Source organism: Sorex fumeus, unplaced genomic scaffold (assembly GCF_029834395.1).
Source record: "Sorex fumeus unplaced genomic scaffold, SorFum_2.1 ptg000128l, whole genome shotgun sequence".
Taxonomy (NCBI): Eukaryota; Metazoa; Chordata; class Mammalia; order Eulipotyphla; family Soricidae; genus Sorex; species Sorex fumeus.
Window position 1 is genome coordinate 286,120 of NW_026606185.1, and position 27,261 is coordinate 313,380.

Here is a 27,261-nt window from a genome sequence, read left to right on the forward strand (position 1 = left end):
GCCCTACCCCTTGTGCTATTGCTCCAGCACCAGGATACGAGTTTTGTTGTTTTTTGTTTGGGGAGGGGGCACACCCAGCGGAGTTCAGGGCTTACTCCTGTCTCTTCACTCAGACATCACTCTTGGTGAGCCTTGGGGACCCCACAGGGGTGGGGATCAAAACCCGGACCACCTGCATGCGACGGAAGTGCATGACCTTCTGAGCCATCTCTCTGGTCCTTTACTTTTTGAAAGCCTCCCCCCACTCCGCCCTTAAATTAAGGGCCAGAGTTACAGTACAGTGGGGAGGGCTCTTGTCTTTCACACAGCTGACCTGGGTTCAATCCCTGATACCCGAGCACCACCAGGAGTAGGCGATGAGCACAGAGCCAGGAGGAGTTGCTGAGCACCCCTGGGTGTGGCCTCCCCCCACACCCCAAAATCGTATCCTGTGATTTGGGAAGTTTCAGAGCTGAGACACAGAAATGCAAATGTGTTTACCCTGGGGGCCCCGTGTAGCCCCAAGATATGCCAAGGGGCCGCAGGTGAAGAATGGGGGTCCAGGCATGAGAATGTGGATGGAGGCATGGGAAGGGGCCAAGCTGGGAAAAGCTGGTCGCCGGCTCCCATGGTGCCCTCGGCTGGGTTCCTGCCACCTCCAGCCACATGCAGTAGGCACCTGCCTGCCCAACAGGGAAAGAGCAAGGCCCCTCAGCTATCCTGTGGCCAGGCTGACAGTGCCACTCTCTGTGTCCACATCTCTGGGGCCACCATCAGGAGAGAGGGACATTCTGGGCAGGGAAGTGAGTCAGAAGGAGGAGGACAGATTGTGCTGGTTCGTGGACTCTCCAAGTCAGCGGCAGTATGGCGGGGAGGATGTCTGCCTGGCACACCACAGCCAAGCTGGGTTCGATCCCCGGCATCCCTTAGGGTTCCCAGAGCACCACTAGGGGTGATCCCTGAGCACAGGGCCAGGAAGAAGCCCTCAGCACCACCTGGGCATCCCCGAAACAAACAAAACTAAATTAAATCAAAGAAAAAAAGAGAAAGAGTTCAGAAGGGTGGTCCCCACAAGCCCAGGTGGGGAGAAAAGAAGTTCCGGGTCGAAGGGCACAGGCTTCCGGTGAGTGGTTAACTCGCGGGTTCTGGGGTTTTACATCAGCTGATGCTTAGACTAATAACTCTGTGTGATGTGCTTCAGCGTTGGCCAGAGAAAGAGCTTCAGAAAGGGGAATTGTGCGTACCCCAGGTGGTCATCACTTTGCTAAGGCAAGTGGAACAAATCCACACAGCCCACACCTCAGACACACACAATGTCACCTGTCACTTCCACATCCAAGAAGCCGACGGGGGCAAATGACCCAACAAAGAGTAAATCAATAAAGAGCCACGTGCACGGGCTGGGGTGTGAGTGGGCAGCAGGCGGCCCTGTGGAATGGAGTTGGTGCAGGTGAGACCAGCTCTCACCCGCAGGAGGGGGTGTCACCGCGGGGGGGGGGTCTAATGGAGGTCCGGCTGCTCCTGTTCCATTTCCACCGCAAGGAGGCTGGGCTGAAGGCGGGACCCAGCCGTCTGTAGGCACCCCTACTCCTTACGACCCACGGGGGCTGGGGAGGGTCCTTTGTGTCCATTCCCTTAAAGAAGGTGGATTTCTGGTGGGGGGGGGGAGCACCGAGTCCAGTTTTTCAGAAAAGGGGGTGGAAGGCCACATAAGTTAGGGACCCTCTGCCCTAGACCATGATGCCCCCTGGCAGAATGTGTGGGCACTGGGGTGGAGGGCTCGGGGGCAGCCGGGGTGAGGTGTGGGACACGGCTCACAGCGGGCAGGAGATTAATTCACTGAGGGCAGCTCGTAGGCGGGCATGCGGGACCTCTTTTCACCTCTACAGCAAGTGTGTGAGCTGAGCTACTGTCCTCGTAGCTGGAGACTGGGCTGCCGTGGGAATGGAGGGAAGGAGGCCGTGGGCACGCGGGGAAGGGCAGGAGGCTGGTGGGTGCCCCAAGATGGTCAGGTGGTTGGTGGGTGCTCCATGAAGCTCGGGCAGCTGGTGGGTGCCCCGTTGATTGGGCAGCTGTTGCTGCCATGTTGGTTGGGTAGCTGGTGGATGCCCCATGGTGGTTGGGTGATTGGTGGGTACCCCATGATGGTTGGGTGGTTAGTGGGTGTCCCAAGATGGTTGGGCAGCTGATGGGTGCCGCCATGTTGGTTGGGAAGCTGGTGGGTGTCCCAAGATGGTTAGGTGGCTGGTGGATTCTCCGTGTTCGTTGGGCAGCTGGTGGGTACCCCCTGTTGGTTGGGGAGCTGGTCCCACCATGTTGGTTGGGCAGCTGGTGGGTGCCCCAAGATGGTTGGGCGGCTGGTGGGTGCCCCCTGTTGGTCAGGTGACTGGTGCATGCCCCCATGCTGGTTAGGGCCACAGCAGCCCCCCAGGGCCCGCCCCTGAGGCCTGTCATCCTCACCTCTCCGTGTCCTTGCTGAACTGCCCTTTCCCCACGTCGTTGACCGCACAGAGACGGAACTGGTAGGAACGCGCTGGAACCAGGCCCTTGACCAACACCGAGGTCGCCTCTGGGTCGACACTGGACAGAAGCACCGTCCAGGGGGCATCTAGAGAGACAGAGGGGAAAGAGGGAGAGACCCGGGGGAGGGTCCTGGGCTTCCAGTCCCACTCCCGGCAGTGTCCAGTGGACCCTGAACGAGCAGCAGCTGGACCTCAACGTGGTTGGTCCCAACCTTTCCACAGGTCCCTGCCTTTGCTCACACCTCCCCGGGGAACTGAGGCGACAGGCGGAGGCCGGGCTCAGAGGGACGAGATGCACGTCTCTCTCACAGGGGGCATACTCTGCCCACCTGGCCCCCCGCAGCTCCTGGCCGCAGGCTCCCAGGTGGGGGCGCTCAGAGATGCGGGAGACCCCCCTTACTGTTCTCTGACATCTCCAGCATGTAGCGCAGCAATGGGCTGTTGCCGTCGAAGGGCCGCGTCCACGTCAGGTTGATGGCGCGTCTCTCCGTGGGGCTCAGGGTTGCCACCGGGTGCTCGGGGGCGTGGGGCAGTTGTCTGCGGGCGAGAAGGGGGCTTTGGAGTCGGGGGTGACCCCGGGAGGCATTGCTGGGACTCCTACCGCCCTACGGCCGTGACTGGAACTTGCCCTTCGCCCTGCAGAGTTTCTCACGGCTAAGTTCCCTTGGGACTTAGCGGGAAGGAGGTGCAGGGGTGGGTGGGGGGGGGGGGCTCACCTGACCCGCAGGTGGGCGCTGCGGGAGTCGTTGCCCCCTGCGGACAGCACACGGCAGCTGTAGGTGCCAATGTCGCCCGACCAGGTCTGTGAGATGTGTAGAGAGCCGTTCTTGTCCAGGCGGATACGGGGCGTGTCCATGCCCAGCGCGGCCCCGTCCTTCTCCCACACGTACCTTCAACAGGGAGGGACTCATCACAGGTGCCCTGGGGTGGGCTTGGCTCAGAACTGGTCTATGTTAGGTACCCAGAAGCCAGACCTAGAGCCAGGCTGTAGCCACGACAGGCCACAGCTCCCATTAAGTTTTGACTTGGCCTAAGTTTCTGGGCTATTCTTGCTTTTTGGGTCACACCTGGCAATGCTCAGAGGTTGCTCCTGGCTCTGCACTCAGGAATCACTCCTGGCGGTGTTCAGGGGACCCTATGCGATGCTGGGAATCGAACCCGGGTCGGCCTCATGCAAGACAAACGCCCTCCCTGCTGTGCTATCGCTCCAGCCCCTAGGCCTAAGTTTCTGTTTCCCAGAAATTGAACTTGCAATTTCTGGTAAGGAACTGCTAGATCATCTGACTGGTCATGAGGGGTCACTATGTTCTATTTTTTGGAACAACCAGAAACTGACTGTCACTATGTCTGTTTTTCGGAACAACCAGAAACTGTTATCAAATGTTGACTAATTGCTGACAACTGTTGCCTGGTAACTGCTATCATAGCGCTTGCTCAATCGTGGGACTTATACAAACTGCTTGTACTTGGAGGTCGGGGTCGCTATCAAGAGACCACTTTGTGGGTGTGATAGTTGACCCCCGTCAACCAGAATAAAACTCCTTTGCACTTGCATGACTGTCTCTCTGACTCTGTTCATTCATGCCATGACCCGAAAACCTGGGTATAACAGTTTGCATGCCTCGAGCACCAGCCTGTGGGCCCAGCCATCTCGGCGGGTGGCAGGGATGTGGTGGGAACAGGGGGGCAGCCTATAACCCTGTTGCAGGCTGGTGGGGGGTGTTGGCGTGAGGTCGAAATCTTGTGTGGGGTCAGGAGCTTCTGCTGAGCAGCATGGAGAGCAGGTGCCCCAGTGGGACAGCAGCGGGCACACCTCTGGGGTCTGTGTTATGACGGGAGCCCCCAGGCTGATGAGGCATGGTGACAAATTGGCTTGCATGTCCCCAGCCATGTTGGCTCTGGTCGGCTGGTCTGCAAGGGAATTTGAGAAGTGACACACGTGTCCCAGCCTGACATGGAGAGAGTCCCCGGCAGCTCTGTCACCATCACTGTCACCCACAGGCTGGGCCCAGGTCCCCAGGGAATAGGGCCTGCAGTGTTCGCTCCTTGAGGTAGGGCTGGGACCGGGCGTCCCAGAACCCCAGGGAAGAAGCCATGGAAAAGGATCCCAGAGGAAGTCGAACCCCCATGAAGAAAAAAAATCCCAGAGAAGTTCTGAGTCTGAGATATTGAGAAAGGGAAGAAGCAGCTCCAACTGGCACCGATGCTTTAGTCTAGATTACCCCTGCCCCTCTCTCCGGGGAGCTGATGGAACGCCAAGTGAGCCCACTTTCTCTGCATCAAATGAGGGAGATTCCCTCCCCCACCACCTCGTGGGGGTGCGGTCAGGATCCCGTGAGACCAGTGCCAGGATCATGATGGGGTGTCTGCGAGGGACTGGGGGCAGCATCGCTGGGTGTGGCCCCCAAACAAAATAAAACAGAAGTGTGTGTGTGTGTGTGTGTGTGTGTGTGTGTGTGTGTAAGGGGGTTGAGGGGGAACAGCAGTAGGCTGGCAGGGCGGTCAGGGGCTGGAGAGGGCTCACGCTCCTCAGAGTAAGGCCGGACCTTCTCCAGCAGAGAGAGAGAGGCCGTTTCACGCAGGCAGGGCAGAAATGTTCCAGAACCATCTGCAATCACAGAACTGCCTTTTCATCTGTGGTTTTCAGTAGCCTCTGGAGGTCAAAGACCTAAGAGAGTCCTCAGAGATGTCCGAGATGAGCCAGGCAGCTGTGTGGACCTTAACGTGAATAAAGACAGGGGGTCCATGGGGGCAGGCACCAGGGTGGGCGTCACCATGGAGCTGGGGCCCCCAGAGAGGCGACTGGATGGCCTCATAATTGAGTCTCTACACAAAAATATCGATGGGCGGGGAAAGAGTTTCATAAAAAGCTCTCTCTTAAGGGGGAAAAAATCCCATGAAAGAAGCAGTGTTTCTGTTCTTTGTTTTGGTTTTTGCTTGTTTTATTGTTGTTTGTTTGTTTGTTTTTGCCTCCAAACAGAACTCGGGTCAGTGAGACTCTCAGATCAATCTACTTGCTTCTCTCTCTGCCCCATGTTTGGGGGGCTTAGTTGCATGTTTCCCGTTTCCTCTGCAAATAAATATCTATTAGCTGTCTAATAAGGAAAAACCCGATAGACTATTGATCCACATAAATCAGGACTAAAAGTGGGTTTGTTCAGAGGCCACGGAGCGGGGCCTGGAGAGGCTCCTCATGCCGCAGCCGGAGAACAGAAGAGAACTGCGGAGGGTGGGGGGGCTCGGGGTTGGGCCCACGTGGCTGTTTGGCTCCTTTTTAGTCCCGACTGCCCCCTAGAACCACCACCCCACCCCCACGTTCCCCTCCAGAAGGTAGAATCCACCTCTGGGTACAGCCCCCAAATACCAAAACAAAAGGGGACGGATATTTCTGTCTCTTTAGATGGATGTTGAACGGATAGCCCAGTGGGAGGGCGCTTGCCTTGCACATGACTGACCCTGGGTTCGATCCCTGGGATCCCATAGGGTTCCCTGAAGCACTACAAGGAGTGATTCCTGAGCACAGAGCCAGGAGTAAGTCCTGAGCACCCCGAGGGGGGCTTTTCCCCAAAAGAGAAAAGGTTGAAGATGGGGAGAGAAGACCGTTCCCAGTCTGAGATGGATGTGTGGGAAGGATGGGGGGGTGGGAAGAGGGAAGCCAGGACTGGAACCACTGCCCACTTGGGGGCATGAGGGACCAGTGGTGATCTGTCCTCCCAGCAGGAAGAGTCTTCTCCACAGTGAAGACCCCTCCGTGAACTGGAAGCTGTTTCCCACCTATAGCTCACTGGATCCGGGGGTGGGGGCTGCGTACACATTGAAGAGCCCCCGAAAGCCTTTGTGCGTCAAGAATTATCACGAGAACGAATCAGGTCTCTAAGTCATCCTCTGAATGCCAGCCAATGAGGTTCGGATATGTAAAGGCAAGTTTCCAGTGACGCTGGAAGATCAGGGGTTTTCCCTAATGACATAGAAAGCCCTGGGTGTGTGTGTGGGGTAGCACTGTCCTCCTGCTGTTCATCGATTTGCTCGAGTGGGTACCAGTAACGTCTCCATTGTGAGACTTGTTGTTATTGTTTTTGGCATATCGAATATGCCACAGGGAGCTTGCCAGGCTCTTCCTTGTGCGTGGGATACTCCCGGTAGCTTGCTGGGCTCTATGAGAGGGATGGAGGAATCAAACCTGGGTGGGCCATTTGCAAGGCAAATGCCCTACCCACTGTGCTATTGCTCCAGCCCAGGGCGGGGGGAGGTATGTGGAGCAATGGTACATAGGCAGGGCACTTGCCTTGCATGCAGCTGACCCAGATGTGACCCTCAGCCCCCCTTGTGGTCCTGGAGTGATTCCTAAGTGCAGAGCCAGGAGCAACTCCTGAGCGTCTCTGGGTATGGCCCCAAGCCCCAAACCAAATGAATAACACAGTCCTATAAGGGTCCACGGTGACGGGACTCTCACTGCATGAGACCAACTGGGTTTGACCCTGGCACCTCCTATGGTCCCTTAAAACCTGCCAAGGGTCAGTCCTGAGCGCAGAGCCAGGAGTCAGCCCTGAGCACAGAACTGGGAGTCAGCCCTGAGCCCTGCTGGGTGTGCCTCCCCTTTCCCCCGCCCCCAGAAGAAAGCTCCACAGATGTGTGCAGCATCATTGGTGTGCATGAGGGTTCCAGTCCCTGGAACCTGACCCTGTGGGCGCCCAGGGTCCCCCTGGAGGCAGCCGCTCAGATGGCCACATGCCAGTGGCCACCAGGGGGCGCTCCAGGCTGTAGGAGCAGGACAGCACAGGGACCGGCCAGCCTGGAGCTCAGAGGGGACTGGGCCCCTAAGGGGGCGTGGCCTGCTGGGCTCAGCACCCAGGATCTCAGGGCAGTGCCCAGAGGGGCAACTCTGAGCCAGCCCTGAGGTCTGGCCCTGCAGGTAGGCCCCAAGGGTTGCCCACTTGTGAGTCTTCAAGGAGCCCCTGGGCGTCCCGCCTTATCTGTGTTCCTGCTTGTATACCCACGCCAGCACCCCTCTACTGGGGGACACAGGGTCTAGCAATGAGGCCCCGGCCATCACCAGGGCGGCGTGAGCCCCAAGTCCTCTTCGTCCCCTCTCCTCCGAGTCCCCCAGCCCTGGTGCCTGGTCCCTCTGCAGCCCGGGGTCCCCGCGGCCTCCGACATAGCTGTCTCCCTGCTCTTGGTGTAATTCTGTTCCCAGAGGGGTTTCTTCTGTTCCTGGAACCTGGACCAGCCCTCCTGCCCCTCCCTGTGTGACCCCTGCAGGGGCCCTGCCGAGTATACCTGACGGTCACCCGGGGGTCATGGGTCACGCCGCACACCATGGAGGCCTGGGTGCCCTTGATGACGCTCTGATCCTGGGGGGGCCTGGTGATGCGGGTCCGGGCTGAAAGACAGCGGGTGGGACTCAGGCTGGGCCCGGCGGTCACACAGCCGAGGGCAGGAGCAGGAGATCTGCCAGTCCTGGTCATGGAAGGTTCCAGAATGGCTGAGCAATGTGCTGTCAAGGTGCTTGGGGCTGCGGTCCCAGGGGCTATGGGGTTCACAGTGGACACGGTGACAATGACCCCCCATAGCCATCAGTGCCAGCATGGCGGCCATGGCAGGCACGGTGGCCAGGGCCATCAGTGATGATGGGGCCTCACTCGGTCCCTCTCCAGACCCCACGAGGGGTCCGACCAGTGTCCCTCTTCTTTGGGCCCAGGAAGATGGGCCACAGAGGCTGAGCCAGGATGGCTGAAGCAGGCAGGAGTGTGTGGGGGCCGGTAGGGGCAGGCAGGAGCGAGCAGGAGAGGGCAGGGCCGGGCAGGACAGGCAGAGTCTGCAAGGGAGGAGCGGGGCAGGAGGGTGGGCAGGCCCCTGCTAGCTCAGTGGACCTGGGCTGTGCACTGGACCCAGAGGGCAGCTGCCCATGGGGGATTCGGCCCCGTCCGAGATTGCGGGGAGAAAGCGGGCACTGAGGGGAGGGGGAGGCTCTTTCCGGGACACGCCGCCTCCCTCCCCCTAACCTCTAAGTGTCCCCTCTGTCCCTCCCTCCTCCCTGGCCCCCCGCGCTCTCACCCCACACCACCAGCTCGGCCGAGGCCTCATCCACGCCGCGGGAGTTGGTGGCCAGGCAGGTGTAGGTGCCGGCATCGGCGAGGCGTGCAGGGCTGATGAGCAGGCTGCCCGACTCCAGCAGCGTGAAGCGCGGCAGCTGCACCGACCCGCTGGCCAGGACGCGCTCCCCTGCGGGCAGCAGGGTCAGGTGGGCCGCCCACTTGGAGACCCCCATCTCACTGATCACCCATCCATCCCCAGAGACCCCCGATCTTACTGACCACTGTCCATCCCCAGAAACCCCCATCTCACTGACCACCCATCCATCCCCAGAGACCCCCCCTGACCTCACTGCCCACCCTTCCCTCCTGTCTGCCCGCCACTCTGTGCCAGTCCAGGCTCAGGCCCCCAGCTTCAGAGGTGCCAGAGGGGATGGGTGGAGGCGAGGCAGGAGCGGGGCCCCTGGGGTCTTGGTGACAGGCACCAGGACACGAGGCAGGTAGCCGGCCCAGGGCTTCTGATGTCCGCCCATGAGGTCATCTCCTTGCACCCGGGCGGGCAGGCAGGTGAGGAGGGACACGCTCTGAGCAGGCGAGCAAAACACAGGGGGGCGTCCAGGGGCCGGGAAGCGATTGGGGTGCAGGGACAGCTGTGGTCAGGGTGGCAGGACTCAAGGTCGTGCTGGACACCTCCCGTCCACTGCCCGCTGCCCCCGCCCTGGCACCCACTCCCCTCACGTACCTTTCTGCCAGGTGATGGCCGGCCGGGGCGCGCCGGAAGTCTCACAGGCCAGCACCACGGACACGCCGTCGATGACCGTGCTGTCCAGGGGCCCCCGGGTGATGTTGGGGGCGATGCCTGCAGGGACACGGTGGGTGGGTGTTGTTGCCCCTGGGGCTGGGTGACCTGCCCCACCCCCGCCCGGCCTTGCCACGCACTCACTGGTGACCCCCAGGTAGGTGGACGTCTGGGCCTCGCCAGCCGCGTTGCGCGCGAAGCACTGGAACATGCCGGTGTCGTCGGGGACCAGCCCGCTGACCTGCAGGCTCCCATCCCCCCGCTGCCGGAAGCGGCCCGGCTTGTCCACCTGCACGGCCACCGCATCCTTGTACCAGACGATGGAGGGCAGGGGCACCCCTGGGGGACACGAGAGGCCACGGCTGGTCAGCCTGGCCCCGCCCCTTCCAGAACTTCCTCAGAGTCGTTGCTGAGGGGTGGTGTGCAGGGGAGGGGGCGCTCTCAGGGTTTGGCCTCTCGGGGCTCCCAGGATGCGGGGAGGGCTTGGTGGGGGGTCCGCTGCCCTCGGAGGCTCTGACACCCTGGGGCCCCCGTCCCGGTTCTCCCTGCAGAGGCTATGGGGGCAGTGGGGAGGGTCTGGGTGGGTCCCGCCCTGGCAGGGACTACGTGGGGGGCAGCCTAGGGTTCAAGGGGGCTCTGGGCTGTCACCTTTGGCCCGGCAGGGGATGTCCACAACCTTCTCCATTTCGGCTGTGATGTGTCTCTCGGGCTCCTTGGTGAACTGAGGCGGCTCTGCGGGGGGAGGTCAGACCCATGCTCCTCGTGATACAACCGCCCCCGGTAGCCCCCCGCACGCGCCAATCTGGCCCTGGGCAGCTGCCCCGGCTCACCCAGCACGGAGAGGTAGGCCCCCCGCATGACCGAGGGGACGCTGCTGCTGCGCAGGACGGCCTCGCACTCGTAGTAGCCGGCGTCACTGCCCGTGGGGTTGGGGATGGTGAGGCGGCGGCCGAAGTCACTGACCCCACTGCTCAGCACCTGCCCATCCTTCCTCCAGACCAGCTGCAGCTTGATGAGGGGCCTGGGGGGCACAGGGGCTCAGTAGGGGGGGGGTGGGAGGGGCAAGTGCTGGGGGGAGGGGAGATGAGCAGGGACTTGTATGGGGGAGGGGAGGAGCTCAGCTGGAGGGAGGGGCAGGGGCTAAGCCACATGGGTAGGGTAGGGGCACAGGGGCCGGCCCACTCCCCACTCTCAGGGTCAGTGGAAAGAGACTCCAGTGTCAGGGCTTCAGTTTCGCCCCTGGGGACGGACCCGTTGCCTCCTTCCGGCCCTCCCACATGCCGAGCCCTGAGGCTAGGCAAGAAGTCCCCGAGTACCCGCCCTCCCCACGGGCATGCTCCTAACTCCCCAGTTTCTCACAGGTGCAGGGAAGGCCCCCGGGGACCTCGGAGACACCCGAGTTGGACACCCAGACCTTTCCTGCAGGCCCCCCTGGGAGCTGCGTGGGCCTTCCTGGGGGCTGTGTCCCCGGGGCTCACCCATTAGGTGCTACACGGAACTCGGGGTGCTGGGGTGGGTGCCGATGGGGGCAGTGCCTGCTTCCAAGGAGGCTGAGGATGGGCACACCCACACTTGCCTTTGCCTCCCCCTGCACCCGTGAGATACTGGGGTGTTAGAAGTGTACCCGCAGACATGCAGATACACAGGCTCGAGGGGGCCTTGGGGTCCCGGCAGGACTCCTGGCTCAGAACGGACAGGCTCTCCTCAGTTCTTGGGGGGTGGCTGGGCTCTGCCCTCACCAGGTGCCTGCCAGGAGTGGGGTGCCCCGATCCCCGTGTACAGAGGGGAGGGACTGTCTCTGTGCATTGGGGGCCAGCGAGGGGGGGGGGAACATGAGCACAGCAGGTGGCATTTGGCTGCTGTCTTGGCCCGCTGGGCCCCGCAGGCAGGCTCATAACCCCTCTGGACTGAGCAGGGTTCTGAGGGGGCAGGGGAGCAGTACCAAGCTGGACTCCCTCTGAGCATTTTCTGTTTCTTGTGCAGGAAGGGGACCGGGGGTCCTCTGCTCCTGCCTGTGACCCCTGGGATGCAGCCCCACGTGGCCCACACCCTAAGGCTCGTGGACACAGAGGCCTCGGCAGGCTGCTCTCGGCTCTCAGCAGTGGGCCCCACTGGCTGCCCCAAATCCCCCACAAATACTGCCAGCCCGAAGCCTGGGCCACCGCCGGGCAACCCCCTCGGAGGGAGTGAACGTACCACCAAGTCCCTCTCTTGTCCGTGCGACAGGCCCCACACCCCTTTTTGGGCGCAACTTCCGGGCTCTTCTGAGTTCTGGGTGACCCCTGGGCGTGTGTGTGTGTGTGTGTGTGTGTGTGTGTGTGTGTGTGTGTGTGTGTGTGGCGGGGGGGGGGGGGGGAAACACCCACCTGGCGTTGGCCACACACTCCAAGGTCACCTCCGAGGTCCCGGCCACCACGCTAGTGTTCTTGGGCGGGATGATGATGGTGGGCGCAATGGGGTCCGCGGGCCCCCCGACATCTGGGGACGAGGCGAGGGGTCAGTGGGGGCAGGGCTGGAAACCCCCCTCCACCTGCTCCCATCCCTGACTTTTGCTCCCCAGGAGGAGGACAGGACAGGAAGCCTCAGGTCAGCGCTGCACTGGCCAGGTGAGGCGTCTTGGGCCGAGACCTGAGGGACCCTGCCCATCCTGGGGGCTTCCTCCCACCCTCTCCCCGTCCGTCTGGCTGCCGTGCAAACCTCTGTCCATCCACTCCCACCCCCTGCACCAGGGTGCAAACTGGCCCACTGGCTGGGGGCACCGTAGCACTGTAGCACTGTCCTCCTGTTGTTCATCGATTTGCTCGAGCGGGCCCAGTAACGTCTCCATCATGAGACTTGTTGTTACTGTGTTTGGCATATCGAATACATCACGGGTAGCTTGCCAGGCTCTGCCGTGCGGGCGAGATACTCTCGGTAGCTTGCCAGGCTCTCCGAGAGGGGTGGAGGAATCAAACCCAGATCGGCTGCGTGCAAGGCAAAGCCCTACCCGCTGTGCTATTGCTCTGGCCCCCCAAATTCACGCTCATGGCAGGGGCCTGGCCCGAGGGGTCCAGACGACCTCCAGGCTCAGCCCCTGGGCACCTGGGCACAGCTGAGGGGCACCCACGTGTGGCCGCCAGGAGACGCGGCCTCAGTGGCCGTGAGATGCAGCTGTCAAGGGCTGAGCAGCGCCCGCCGGGGCGAGCGTCCCACTGGGACGCAGGAGTTCGCAGGCAGGGTGGGAATCAGACACGGGCAGAGTAAGGAACGGGAAGGGGAGAGAAAGGCCGCGGAGAAAGGAGAATAATTGCCGTGATATAAAAGCCTCGTGTAGGGGCCGTAAAGAACGATGGGCTGAAAGCTGCTGATATAGCTGAATCCATAAACGCGGGCGCTAAGCTGTTTATTACAGGCAGGTACCTGGCCCAGATTAATGGGGCCCGAGGAGGAGAGAGTCGGGAAGCTCCGCAGCTCTCGGTAAACAGAACCTTGGAGACAGGAACAAATACACGCGGTCTGTGGGGCCTCGGGGAGCCTGGGGGTGGGGAGACCCACGCAGCGTCCTGGACCTGCTGTCCAGGCCCCGGGGCTGCAGGTGGCCGGACAGGTCAAAAGGACCCGAGCTCAGGAGAACCAGCCAGGCCTCCTGCGTGCGTGGGGGTCTGGGGTCCCAGAGGACGGGGGAACCGGGTAGCACTGAACTCATGAGGGTCAAGGTTGGGCCCTCTAGCAGTTGGGGCCACAGAACAGGCCTCTGGCCCCTGGGCTGCCCTTTTCTGGCCTATGGGAGAAGGTGCCGATGGGTCAATGTGAGCACTTTTCCATGAGCATTGTATGCAAACACATTTCTATGAGTATTGTATGTGAGCACTTTTCCTGGCTGAGCTGGTGTGTGTGTGTGTGTGTGTGTGTGTGTGTGTGTGTGTGTGTATACTCTAAGTCTGGCACAGAGCACCCAGCTCCCCTAGACTGTGAGAAGTGGCCTTCTTCCTGCTGGGGGCAGCCACCCCGGAGGTCTGCTCCCGAGAGCGTGCTTGTCCCAGGAGGACCCCGGTGGCCACGTGCCTCCCCTCCTGGGTGGCTCCAGGTGCCCAGGGGCCCAGGCCCGACCTGCCCCATCACAGGGGGGCCAGAGGGAGCTCCTGAAGCATGGCCGGTGTGGCTGGTGCCTTTTCCTTCTTTTTTCTTTTTTTTTTTTAACTTTTTGGGTCACACCTGGCGATGCACAGGGGTCACTCCTTGCTCATGCACTCAGGAATTAGCCCTGGTGGTGCTCGGGGGACCATATGGGACACTGAGAATCGAACCTGGGTCAGCCACGTGCAAGGCAAATGCCCTACCCGCTGTGCTATTACTCTAGCCCTGCGCCTTTTCCTTCTTAAGCACCTGACGCCCAGTTGCAAAACACAAAACCCCAGGTCCCCAGAGCAGTGATGAAATCACTCCCGAGTGAGAGTCTGGGCTTCCGGCTCTGCCTCTGCGGAGTCTGAACACAGCGCTCATCTTTCAGACGAAGCTTTGCATCCCAGTTGGGCTGGGCTGGAAAAACACACGGCCCCGAAGATTTCATAAACGCCAAATGAACCCCCAAACCCAGTGCAATTCAGCTTGTTAATATTTTCCACACGGATGGTAAGTGAAGAGAGTAATAGTCCAGGAAGGTTAGGTTAAATCAAATATATCAATAACACCGAGTGCTGTAGTTTTTTTTTTTTTTTTTTCTGCTGGTATTTATAGTTTGGTCGCACCTGGCAGTGCTCGGGGCTGACTCCGAGCTCAGGGACCACTCCTGGCGGGCTTGGGGAACTGTATTAAAAACTGGGGCCGGCGGCAACATTTCCCTTTATTCTCACTAGTCTTAAAACGAACGGCTCCTTGGGGCCGGAGCGATAGTGCAGCGGGGAGGGCATTTGCTTGGCATGCGGCTGACCCAGGTTCAATCCCTGGCACCCTACAGGGTTTCCCCTGAGCACAGAGCCGGGAGTCAGCCCTGAGCACGACTGGGTGTGTCTCCCAAACAAACAAAAACAAACGAGAAAACAAACAGAAGTCTTGGAAGGCTTGCTGGGACGGAGCCCCCGGCAGCTACCACATGTGGAGTGTCCAGGGCACAGGTGCCCAGGCTGCACTGCCCTGTCCTGCACCCGCGGGCAGGGCCCTTGCTAGGGGGCTTTCAAGCAATGCTCAGGGGGCCCTCAGGGGCCAGTCCCGGAGGCAAAAACTCAGCCAAGCGGCCAGTGGTCTGAGCGTCCAACGCTGTTGCTGCTTGAACCCTCAGTGCTGCTCCTCCCTCAGTGTTCGGGGGTGCCCAGGACCACACCTGGGGGTGCCCCGGGGGCCACCGGGACTGGAACTGGGGCCCCTAATTCCGGTGCTACCTTCCCGGCCCCTAGGGGCGGCTCTGAGGTGACCCTTGCAGCTCACATTTCATGCAGGGACCCCAGGCCCTGGGGGGGTGTACAGGCACAGCAAGGTGGGGGATAAAACTCGGGGTTTCGTGCCTTTCTTGGCCCCCCTGATCCTGGGCGGAGCCTGTGCCACCCCTGCGCAGGGCAGTGGGGAGCCTGGGTCTCACCCAGCAAGTGCTGCAGTCTTAGAGCTGTGTCCAGCGGTGGGCACCACTGGCCGCCCCAAATCTTTTTTGCTAGACATACAGCCCAGGAAGGAGGGGGCAGCAGGGGCCCACCGGCTCCCCTCCCCTCACATCCCGGACCCCCTTTGGGCTGGGGGGTTTCACTGCCCCCACTTCAGGTGCAGGAAGAGGGTAATGGGAGGGAGAGGCCATCACAGGTCTGAAGAGGGAGTGACGCGGCAGGGGTGAGGTGTGGAGGAGAAACAGCTGAGTCAGTAGGTTCTGCGGAACCCCGACACGTCACACCACTGACGAATAAAGGGGTGAGGCAGGGGGTGGCAGACCTGGGGGGCAGGAGGGGCCTGGGCTGTCTGTTTCCCTGGGCTGGGTGGATGGGCCTGGGGTGGACACGGCGCAGAGAAAGAATGACCGTCCCCCCTGCATACAGTGACCACGAGCAAAGCTGCCCATGAAGAGGAGGCGGTGGGTGAGCACAGAGCCAGCCTCGGCAGGCAGGGGAAACTGAGTCATGGGCACAAGTCCGGCCTTGCCACAAACCTCTGAGCAAAGGAGGCGTCCTCCAGGGACCCTTTGGCCCAGCCAATGGAGACTCAGGGGACATTCGCCTCCTGTTGTCCAGCAGCCTGAGAGCCTGCCCAGGTCAGCGTCGGGGGAAGCCTATGACACCAGCCTGGCATCCCCCCGCCCCCAGATGCAGACAGCAGACAGAGCCAGGGATGTGCTGACTCTGTAGCAGCTGGGCTTGGCAGGATGGGGGGATGGGGTGGCCGGGGGCGGGTGTTTCTCTGGGTCCTGGGCCGACTCTCGCCCTTCTGGTTGCTGGGGCCCCAGGGGATAAGGCCACTTGTGCGTGCAGGAGTCACACAACCATGTGGGGACCCGAACTTCCTGCTCCTGAAGCCTGCAGGGCTGCGGGGGTCTCCGGGAGCCTGGGGGACGTGCATGCAGCGTTTGCAGAATCAGAGGTCTCTCCCCGGGCTCCCTCTGTGCTCACACAGGCACCAGGGCCCTGGGCACTGCACCCCTGGGTGGAAACCTGGTTTAGCATGAGCCTTAGGTCACGACCACTGAACTTCCCTGCCTCGTGCCCGCCAGCAGCCAGAGTGGGTAGAGGGGGCCCCCACCCCTGCTCCCTACACCCCTGCAGCCCCGAGTCCCCTTACTCTGCACGGTGAGGGCGATGGTCTGGCTGGTCTTGTTGTCTCCGTTCTTGTCGTTCACGGCCTGGACGTAGTAGCGGCCGGCGTCGGGCGCCACCGTGGACAGGATGACCAGCGTGTTTCCCAGGGTGATGGCTCTGGGGAGCAAAGGGGCGGGGGGTAGGGGGTGAACACCCTGCGGGAGAGCAGTGGGACTGCTGTGCCCCGAGACTCGGGACCGTCAGCCCCATGAAGCTGCACCCCAGTGCCCGCGACCCTGGGCCAGTTCTGCCCCACTCCACTTGGGGGTGGCCCCTGCACCCCAAATCTGCAGACACTGGAGAAAAGTTTCAGACCGGGTGGAGGAAGGAGGGGAAGGATGAGTGATGCCACTGTATCCTGGGACCAATAGATACATGTCGGACCGCTAATAAGTGTGCGTCTGGCCCCAACGGTCATGGGTCACCTACTACCCAGGCTTCTGGGGGTCACGCTCTCTCCAGCCCCCTTTCTATATAAATTCATTTTTATTTATTTGCTTTTTGGGTCACACCCAATGATGCTCAGGGGTTACTCCTGGCTCATGCACTCAGGAATGACTCCTGATGGTGCTCAGGGGACCCTGTGGGATGCTGGGGATTGAATCCGGGTCGTCTGCATGCAAGGCAAATGCCCTACCCGCTGTGCTATCGCTCCAGCCCTCTCCAGCCCCCTTTTTAATTTAAAAAAATTTTTAATTTATTTTCATCCCCCTGTTTTTTTTGGCTTTTTGGGTCATACCTGGAAATGCCCCCCCTTCCTTTTAACTTTTATAAAATTTTTATTTATTTTCCTCTCCCCCCCGTTTTTTTTTTTTTTTTTTTGGCTTTTTTGGGTTATGACCTGGAGATTCTCTGCACTCAGGAATCACTCCTGATGGTGCTCGGGGGACCATATGGGATGCTGGGATCAAGTCCGGGTCAGCCTCGTGCAAGGCAAATGCCCTCCCCACTGTACTATCGTTCCGGCCCCTTCCAGTCTCCTTTTTAATTTTTAAAAATTTGTATTTACTTATTTTCCTCTTTTTGAGAGGCTTTTTTGGGTCATACCTGGACATGCTCTGCACTCAGGAATTACTCCTGGCAGTGCTCGGGGGACCATATGGGATGCTGGGAATCGAACCCGGGTCAGCCACGTGCAAGGCAAACGCCCTACCCGCTGTGCTATCACTCCAGTCCCCTCCAGTCCTCTTTTTTAAGGGTCTTAACCTCTACCTCTCTGACCCAGGGAGAGGCCAGCCTGGATGGGAGGGAGAAGGGGGCACAGGAGAGTCACTGGCTCCCGGTGGGGCCCCCTGGGCCGGGACGCCCTCTCCGTGCCCAGCAGCCCGGTTTGCCCACGCAGGAAGCAGGGCAGCGGATGCAGCAGGCGGAGTGGCGCCGAGCCTGGCCCGCCTCCCCTCGCCCATTCTCCTGATGACAAACAAAACCATTTATTTGCTGAGTCTCTCGCCGGCCTTAATGGGATGTGCCCGAGACAGCTGCTAAACATCCTTAATGTCAGTTTAACAAGGACAAATCCAGTTGAATTCTTTTCAAATTTTCTCATTAGGTGAATGTTACAGAGTTTTAAGCAGACTCTCCAATAAACATTTCTGCTAATGATTTTCCAGCCTGGCTCTCTCCCAGCTGGGGGGTGCTGGGCCCCACTCTCTCCTGCTTCGGGAGGAAGTGCTTGTGGGCTGCGTTTGATGAGGTCAGTCGAGCACTGGAAGCAGGTACTCATCCTTCATTCCCTGAGGCTTGAGGGCCTGGGCTGTGCAGTAGAAAACATTCCTCTGGGTGGGAGACAGTAAAGGCACTTGCCCTGCAAGCAACGGACCTCGGGCTGGTCCTGGACACCATTTATAGTATCCGAAGTCCCGCTACGAGTGATCCCTGAGTACTGTCGGGAGTGATCCTTGAGCACTAGTGCCGGTAGTAAGCCCTGAGCACCACCCAGGGTTCCCCAAATGTGACAAGATTCTTCTTTGGGTATTTTGTTCGGTGGTGTGGGGGAGGAGGTGGCGCCCAGGGCTCCCCACATGCCAGGTGGGCGCAGACCACTGAGCTAAACCACCAAGCTGGCCCTCCACCCTCTTAACCTTCTGTGAATGAGGCGATGGGAGGTGGGATGAGGCTCGTGTTTTCTCTTTATTTTAAAAGTGACAAAATAGAGCTGGGACCACTTCCTGGCCTGGGACCTCCCTCAGGGTCCTTGTTCTTGTGCGTATCCACTGGGATGGATGCAGCTCTGTCAAGGACCGTAGCCCCCACTGCTGGCCACTGCCCCCTCCCGAGGAGACCAAGGGCTGAGGCTGAGGGGCTCTAGTTCCTCGTTCCCTTTGCTGCTCTGAGGTCCGAGTGTCTCATCTTTCACAGGCAAGCATGTGCACAGTTGCATGCCTGCACACATACCTGCACACACATCCATACACACATGGTGGCTCACACACACATACACACACACACACACGCCCACACGCCCTCTCACTCGCATGCATACATACCCACACACATGCCCATACACACGCATGGTGGTTCACACACATGCATGCACACACGCACACACTCACACCCACTTGCACCACACACTCATTTGTCTGCACACACACACAACCACTCACACACACACTTGCAACATGCCTGCTTGAAGCTTTTGTGCATGTACATGCCTACTCGCACACTCACCTGTGCACCCTCACATGCTCCCACATCCTTATGTTGTGCACGCATACAATCACATGCATGACCATGCACGCATACATGCACTCACATGTACACACACATCTGCACACACATACTCATATGTACACACATACCCACACGCACCACACACGCTCACATGCACAAACACATGCATGAATACCTGCATACACACATGCTCACATGCATGCACATGCTCACACGCATACACACGCTCACATGCACGCACACATGCACGCACACATGATCATACACATACACACATGCTCACATGTACGTACACATGCTCACATGCACACACAGGTGCCCCTCACCCCCGTGCACCCTTGCGCGCAGGCTCACCCTCACACACAGTCTCACAGGGAAGCTGCTGGCGTGTCTGGCCACATGGGCTCTCCCCTGGGCACTGCCGCTCTCCTGGGCCCCGTGGCTCTCAGGTCTGGGGCGATCATTTGCTCAGTGACTATCTGGGGGACACTCTGGGCCTGGGCCAGGTGGGCCCATCGTGGGGGCCCTGCAGTGCGGAGCCACCCAAACACCCGCTGAGGTCACAGCACCAGGTACTTCCGCTGCTTCTCAACAGCTTCCTGCCCCACCAGGGCAAGACCCTCCCATCTGGCTCCCACTTCCCAGGCTCGGGGCGAGCTCAGGGCCCCTGTGGCTGAGGAGAGGAGACGGGGGCTAGGGGGATCTGTCTGCCTTTTTGGGCACCAGGGAGTGCTGGGGCCTACACTGGGGAACCCCACTCCAGCCCGCCACCCGGGGGGCATCAGAAGAGCTGGGTGTGCCCACCCCATGCCCCTGCAGCGGTGCCAGCCCCTGTCTGCCAGCCAGAGGCTCACACAGGGGCACTCACGGCCTCTGAAAGGGCTGAGTGTTTCTCTCCCGACACCTCCCTGGGCCCCACCTCCTCTTCCTGGCCAAAATACACAGTGTTCACCCCACCCGGGGCCCCACCTCTGGAAGTGGGAACACAGAGGCGCCCCTGCTGGGGGCAGTGCCAGTCCTTCCCTGGCCCGCTGGCCCGGGTCTGTGGGAGCGTCAGAGAGTTGACACAGTGGGGCTGCATCAGGACCTTTCCGCCCAAGCTCTCGGCCGGACCCCCAGATCCCCTGAGGGTGCTTACATGCGGCTGCTGGGTGGGATCTTGCGACCGTCCCGGAACCAAGTGACCTGCGGGCGGGGGAAGCTGGCGATGCGGGGGGCGTGGATGACGGCTGCCTCTCCGTGAGTCACCGTCTGCCGCTTCTCGCTGTCCTCGAAGCTCCCCATGTCTGCAGAAGGCCAGAGAAGAGTGAAGGGGGGGGGGGGGAGAGGTCAGGGCTGGAGGGGGTCGGCGGCAGGGAGGGCCCAACTCAGAGGTGGGGTGGGCAGCCAAGGAAGGGCCAGTCAGAAGGGCCAATGAACAAGAGCGGCCAGGGAACAGGGGACCCTAGGGCACCCCTCTCCCATCTCGGAATCCACGGCTCGGTATCTGGCACACGTCACAGGCCTGCATTCAGAACTGCTGAGTGCTGAGTTCAAACCTTCCTCCTGTGACTTTGGAGGTCGCCCTGGGGCCCAATGTTTGACCGAGCTGGTCTCTATTCCCGCCAGGGTAAAACGGAGCTAATCTCGGAGGCCACAGTGTGGCTTATGCAAGATAATACACGTGGCACTGGGCTGTGTCCTGCGAAGGTACCGCCAACCTCAATCTATATCTCCAGTTTCATGTGCTCGAGCTTCTGGCTGGTGATGGCCATTTGCCCCACAGAGAGGGGGCGTGTCATCACCCCCTGGACTTGGGGAGGTGTGTGTGTGTGTAAGTGTGTGTGTGTGTGTGTGTGTGTGTGTGTGTGGTGGTGGTGGTGGTGAGTGTGTTTCCTTCCATCATGAGAAGGATGGGCTGGAAAGGATGCTTCGTGCTTCTCAAGGCTGGAGCATTCTAAAAGATGCAGTTCCTCGGTGCCCGGAGGACCACTGGGCTGAGCATATGCTCTGCATACAGGAGGGCTCCCCATGGCTACACAACCCCCCCCCACCCAGCACCACGAGAAGTGACCTCTGAGCACAGAACCCTGCTGAGTGTGGCCCATAAAACAAACAAACAAAAAAAATCCATGTCCAGGTACTTGAAAATCCAGGTGCTTGAAATCCAGCTACTTTGTAAGGAAGCTGGATCCATGGAGGACGTGGCCAGGGTGTGTGTGGTCTTGGTCACAGTGGACACATGGACAAGCCCGTGAGTCCCAAATCATTATTTCCCTGAGCCGTGGAGTGTCCAAAGGAATCCTCGGATGGTGAAGTTGAAGCTTTCGTCATTAAAGAGCAGAGAGAAGCCAACCACCACGCTGTGCCATGTCCGGCCTCAAGACTACAGCATTCTCGCGGGTAATAAATGGTTGTTGTACGCTAATGCGCTTCGTGGCAATCCATGAGGCAGCCATTAGAATCGGAGGCATAGATGAAGGTGCTGGAATTGATAGCTCGTATTTATAGCAGTAAAATATTGGGACCCGTACATTTTTTTCCCACTGTTGAGCTTAAACATCCATGTCCTCCACAAAGACAGCCCCCGCACCATCAGAGGCAGTCAGAGAACAAAGCCTTACTGGCGACCAAGTGGGTGTCGCTTTCTCCCTGGCTGGGCTGGACGTCCATGGCCTCCACTGACCCTCAGAACGCCATGCCACACTCAACAGAAATAAACACACAGTCCCGAGTTGATGATTCATTTTGATGCCTCGGTTCTGTCTCCCCACATTTACATCCATCAACGCCACTGATTTCAAGCCTTACCATAATTTCATCTGCTAAGAAAAAAAAAAGCCACCTTTTCGTAGAACTCGGAAGATGTATTCGAACAATTTAAGGCAATTTCATGGCAGCAGTGTTGTTCTTCTCTGGCGTTTGTCTGAGCCCCATTTCATCAGAGAGGAAATGAAAACTCATGGAGATGGAGTGACTGATCTAATGTTAAGTGGCTGGGGCTGGTCCCGGCCAGCTTTCAGACCTTTGGCACTGCCTCACTGTCGCTCACGGCTCAGCCTCTGCGTTAAAATTCTGCATGCATATTCCTGATCTCTCTCTAAGACGCGGGGATCTCTGAGAGGCAGTTATAGCCCTGAGAAAATCCCTCAGCCCCGGTTCTTCACAAGAGTGGCTCTCCCTCCCTGGGCCAGGCAGAAGGAAGAGCTGGTTCTCTGCCCTTACGGAGTGATGCTCAGGGCAGACAGGCCACAGCAAAGCAGTCCACGGACAGACATCCCGTGGCTCCCTGTGACAAGTATCAGAAAAAAGGAGAGGGCAAAAGGCAGTGCTGGGAAGACCACAGAGGCTGTGGAGTCAGGTGGGGTCTTCTTATAAGCAGAAGTAGAGAGTGGGTGTTCCGTAAGTGTAGCAAGAGAAGGTCAGGGGGTCCAAGAGAAAGTCAAGTTAGAGGAAATCAAGGAATATCAGTAGGGAATGGTCATGGTGGATCAATGGGGGATTTGGGTGGGTGGGTAAAAGAATAAAAGGATGAATGGATGGATGGGTGTTTGGATGGATGTGGAGCGTCTGTTTGGATAGATGCGTGTATGCATGTGTATATGTTTGTATGCAGAGACGGAAGGATGAATGGATGGATGAATAGCTCTTTGCATGGATTTGATACGATGGATGGATTGGTGTTTGGATATATGTGTGCATGGATGTTTGGATGCAGGAATATATACAGGTTTTTATGCATGTATGCAGGGATGGGTGATGGATGAATGCTTGATGGATAGATGGAAGAATGGATAGATGGAAAGACAGATGGATGCATGAACTGATGGAGAGATGGATGGGGGCTGTTTGCATGAATGAATGGAGGGAGAGTTGGTGGATGGGTGGGTGGATGTTTGAATAAATGGATGGAGAGTTGGAGGGTGGATGGAGGGATGGAGGGGTGGGCAGATGTTTGCATGATGGATGTAGGGAGAGAGGATGGACGGAGGGACGGACAGATAGAGGTACTACCAAGAAGGACACCAGTCAAACCGCTAGTGCAGGACAAGGGCTAGAAGAAAGGAAGTGCACAGAGACCAGGGAACCAGGCTCTCCTAGGTCCCCTTACACGAAAAACTCACACTTAGGAATAGACAACACTCACTGGCTCCACTCCCTGCCAGGGGACATGCTCGTTAACTCACAAGATTCCTGTGAGTTATGCAATTTTCACCCGTGTCCTCACTGGAATATCTGGGGGCACTCCAGTAGGTCACATGCCTTCTCATTGGGAAACACACCCTCGGGCATTGGTATAACATACACAACAAAGTCTCACGAGAACGAAGAAGAGTGGGCCAGGGCACAGCTGGGATGGGGCCTAAAAATGATCCCCCCACATCTTGGTTATTTCTTTCTTGGCTTATTTATTTTATTATTAGTTTTTAGTTTTTGGGTCACACCTAGCTGTGCTCAGGGCTGACTCCTGGATCTGCTCTCAGGAATTACTCCTGATGGAGCTTGGGGTCCATATGGAATTCCAGGGACCAAACCCAAATTGGCCGGGCGCAAGGCAAGTACCCTACCTGCTGTGCTATCACTCAGGCATTTTACATCTTTATTTTTTTATTTGTTTTTGGATTCATGCCATATCCGGCTCTGCACTCAGGAATCACTCCTGGAGGCCTTGGGGGGCCATATGGGATGCCGAGGATGGAACCCCGGTCAGCCGGTGCAAGGCAAGTACCCTCCCCACTTATCTCTTCCACCCCTTGGTTATTTCCTAAACGTGTTTCGCCAAGTGTGCACTGCACTTCAAAACGTATTCATCGCTTTCATTTAAGACTCAGGCATGCACCATGCCACGCATACCAAAGAGTATACCACGCATACCACTGATCTAATACAGATGCCTAGTTGAGAGCCGAAGCCAATGCGCAGGTGTTCGCCAATCAGCTTCGGGAGCCAAGGCTCCGCCCCTGCCCCTTCTGCCGCAGAAACCCGCCCCCGCTGTCAATCACAATGTCAGCTCACAGAGACCGTGCAAAGGTGCGCACTCCACCCCCAGGGGTGTGCACGGGTGCTGCCCGGAACCTTGCACCCGCACAATGAGTCACAGCCGCTGTCGCCTAGCGTCCTGTGCTGGGGGGCTCCGAGGAGCAGAGGCTGCATTGTGCCCCCCTGTCCTGTTCGTGGGGGTCTCCAGGCTGGGACTATGCCTGAGAGTGGGGGGCGCGGGCTCAGCCGGCCTTGCTAATCCACACCAGGGTCGCCACTGACCCTCACCGGCAGCCGGGCATCGGCCTCGAGGGTTCTTGCCATGATCAATCTGCCCAGTGGGCACGAGATGGCATTTTATTAGTTTAGTTTTGGGGACTCCCAGGCATCAATGCAGGGGCCCCGCTCCTGCTGGGATTTGGTCATCTTGGCCAGCGGGGCCTGGGGACAGGGTCAGTGCGGGGGGCGGGGTCAGTGCGGGGGTGGGGTCAGTGCTGGGAATGGGGTCAGTGCGGCTGGGGGAGAACGGGGTCAGTGTGGGGGGGGTCAGTGCGGGGGGGGGGCGAAGAACCGGGTCAGTGTGGGGGATGGGGTCAGTTCTGGGGTGGGGTCAGTGCGGGGGGCGGGGTCAGCACGGGGGATGTGGTCCGTGTTGCCCGCGTGCCCCAGTGCAGGGCCAGGGATGGGGCTGTTGGAGGCTTTGGAGCAGCCACAGGGCCTGGGGGGGCTGGGGAGGGGGCGGCATTTTATTCCCTTCCCCTTCATTAGTAGTAAAACTGAGGCAAGCAGCTCAAGGACTCGGCCACCGAGGGTCCTTCTCGGCATCTTGAGATCCAGGCTTAGGTTCCTCTTGGAGCGGGTGTGGGAGCGGGTGTGTGTGTGTTGGGGGGGGGGGGTCTCCAGCCTGTTTCCTGCCTGAAGGCCACAGCCACAGGGAGGGGGTGTCCGGGAGCCCCTGATCTCAGCCGGCACCAGGGAGTCCGACAGCTTGGAGTGGGGAGGGATGCGGGGTGCAGGGAGCAGCCCCGCCCTGCGCCTCCGCGAGGGACCCACCCAGTAGCCATGTGGGCGGGAGCACCCTCGGCCCCTTGCCCACGGCGGGAGCACTCTTGGCCTCCTGCCCACCGTGCCCTGGGCACTGAGTGAGGTGGCTCCGCCAGGTGCTGGGCTGCTGGTGTGACCCTGCAGCTTCTGGGGTATCTCCCTGCTGCTGAGCGGTGACCAGGGGCTTTCCTCGGGGTCACCAAATCCCGCCTCCCCCCCGCCCCCCCCGCCCCCCCACCTCCCCCGGACACCCCCATTCTCTGGGTCTCTCCCGCAAGATCCCGGCATGAACCTGCCCGGAGCCTCTCTCCCTCGCCCTGCAGTTCGCAGGGACTGGACATGCGCTGCCACCGAGAAACTCGGGTCCCTCCGTGGCTGCTTCTTCTTCCCCCGGAAGCTCCTTCGGGGGGCATGGGGGGGTCACAGGGAGCAGGGATGGCCCCCAAGGGTTGGGGGAAGGGTGCTACCGCCTCCACTTTGCCCTGCTGGGGTCCCAGACTTGTCACCTCGCATCTCTCTCGTAGAGGGTGGCACTCCCCAGAGAACATGGGGGACCCCCAAACTGTAACTGCTCCAGGAATGAGAAAGTTGGGGGGGCTCAGAGAAGTCCGCCAAGAAGAGAGTTGTGGGGAACACTGGAGAGGTTTAGGGGGGCATCACCAAGACCACCCCAAGGGGAGGCACGCCCCGAGCAGGTGACAAGCCCCCTCCCCCCATGATAAAATGGCTCCGAGGACATTAGTTGGCTCCATCCAAAGGAGGGCGCTGGGTAAGAGTGTCAGGAAGGAGAAGGTGGTCACCCCCAGACCCCCTCGAGGACCCTCTGGTACTCACAGGCCACCTGCACCTCTGTCTGCCGCTGCAGCAGCGCCCCCATACGGTTTCGCACGATGCAACGGTAGAAGCCGGCGTGGGTGCGGTCCAGATTGGCAATCATGTACCTGCAGACAGACAGATGGACAGTGGTGAGGGGGACAGATGGTAGAGGCCCCTCCCGGAGCCAGAGTGAAGGGGGGCCCTCTCAGAGGCAGGGAGACATGCCGGGGCATACGGAAGGAGCTGCACCCTAGCCCTTGACCCTGCCAGTGACCACCCACTCCCCAGGATGGCCGTGATGGCAGCTTTCTCCCTGGCCCGTGCCGTGGGGGCACTTTGCTCTTCCTCTTTGCTGCCCAGGCATGGGCCTGCTGGTTGCTGTCAGCACATGAGGATGCAAGTAATGGCAATGGGCAAGAGGGTGTAAGCAGGGGCGGGAGCCATAGCACAGCGGGGAGGGCATTTGCCTTGCACACGGCTGACCTGGGTTCGATCCCCAGCATCCCACAGGGTCTCCCGAGCACCGCCAGGAGTAACTCCTGAGTGCAGAGCTAGGAGTAACCCCTGAGCATCGCTGGGTGTGACATTTAAAAAAATAAAAGAGGGCGTGTGCTTCAAACGCTTCATGCATCATTCCAGCCTGGGCTGCTCCCTGGCCACATATGGGCACTGAGCAGAGCCTTAGAGCCTCCCCAGCTGCTTCACCCTGGTGTCTGCCCTGGGAATGCGGGGAGGCAGAACTTGCTGGATTTGGGAAGGCAGCTGCAGAGCTAGGGGCTGGGCTCACCAGGCTGAGAGGCAGGGGCGGGGTGGGGGGTGGAGGTGGGAGACAGGGGCAGCCCTGCCCTCTGGCCCACAGGGGCCTGTTGCCATCACCCCACTGGGGTTCCCTTTCCCAGCCCTGGCCAGGGCAGCCCTGCAGGGGGCTCTGAGGGTTGGGGTTTGAGCCTGGAATAACTCTCCTCATCCCGGGGGTCCGAGGTCTGTCCCCAGAGACATCTGTCTTATTTGATAGGGAATCTGGCTGGGGCCTGGTGTCACCACCAACGCATCACTCTATCCTCACAGTCATCTTCATCCTCCTCTTCCTTCTCCTTGTCAGCCCCATCGCCGACACCGTCACCCTCGTCCTTATCACTGTCACCATTGTCCCTCTGCATCACTGTCACGGTCTCCTCCATCTTCACGGGAATCATCGTCATCATTTTCATCCTCCTCGTCATAGCCTTCAGACTCGTCACCTTCATCGGGACTGTCCATCATCACTGCTGTCCTCTGCCCCTCGTCACTGCCACCACCGTCACCATCCTCACTGTCACTGTATTCACTGTCACGGACACTGTGGGCGTCACCTTCATCCCCCTGAACATTCTCCTCCTCCTCCTCTTCCTCCGCCTCCTCCTCCTCCTCCTCCTCCTCCTCCTCCTCCTCCTCCTCCTTCTGCCCATCTCACCCCCATGAAGCCACGCCTGGCGACCTCCACACGCCCCCCATGCCCATGAAGGATTTGGTTTCTTCATTTCGTTCAGCAGTTCCCAGACGACTGGCTATCGCACACCAGTGCCACTTAAAAAAGACAGGGCCTTGACAGGACTGTCAGCTTCCCTCCGCTAAATAAGATCAGAAAAACCAACCAACCAGTCACCCGGCGGAAAGAGCAAACAGATGCGGGGGCGGGGGGGGGGGGG

At 59.6% G+C, this 27,261-nt stretch overlaps 1 protein-coding gene across 1 annotated transcript in view; it reads right to left on the reverse strand.

The window, feature by feature from the left end:
* SDK2 (sidekick cell adhesion molecule 2) overlaps positions 1 to 27,261 on the reverse strand; it is a 165,506-nt gene that overhangs the window by 47,478 nt on the left and 90,767 nt on the right. Inside the window, exons 3-15 of the mRNA XM_056138117.1 lie at positions 25,592 to 25,698; positions 19,893 to 20,040; positions 16,068 to 16,201; positions 11,699 to 11,810; positions 10,163 to 10,353; positions 9,981 to 10,064; positions 9,477 to 9,671; positions 9,276 to 9,392; positions 8,556 to 8,723; positions 7,779 to 7,881; positions 3,218 to 3,391; positions 2,902 to 3,038; positions 2,440 to 2,587 (exon numbers count right to left, since the gene is read on the reverse strand). Of these exons, the coding sequence (XP_055994092.1) occupies positions 2,440 to 2,587; positions 2,902 to 3,038; positions 3,218 to 3,391; positions 7,779 to 7,881; positions 8,556 to 8,723; positions 9,276 to 9,392; positions 9,477 to 9,671; positions 9,981 to 10,064; positions 10,163 to 10,353; positions 11,699 to 11,810; positions 16,068 to 16,201; positions 19,893 to 20,040; positions 25,592 to 25,698 (1,818 nt within the window). The remainder of the gene's footprint in view (positions 1 to 2,439; positions 2,588 to 2,901; positions 3,039 to 3,217; positions 3,392 to 7,778; positions 7,882 to 8,555; positions 8,724 to 9,275; positions 9,393 to 9,476; positions 9,672 to 9,980; positions 10,065 to 10,162; positions 10,354 to 11,698; positions 11,811 to 16,067; positions 16,202 to 19,892; positions 20,041 to 25,591; positions 25,699 to 27,261) is intronic.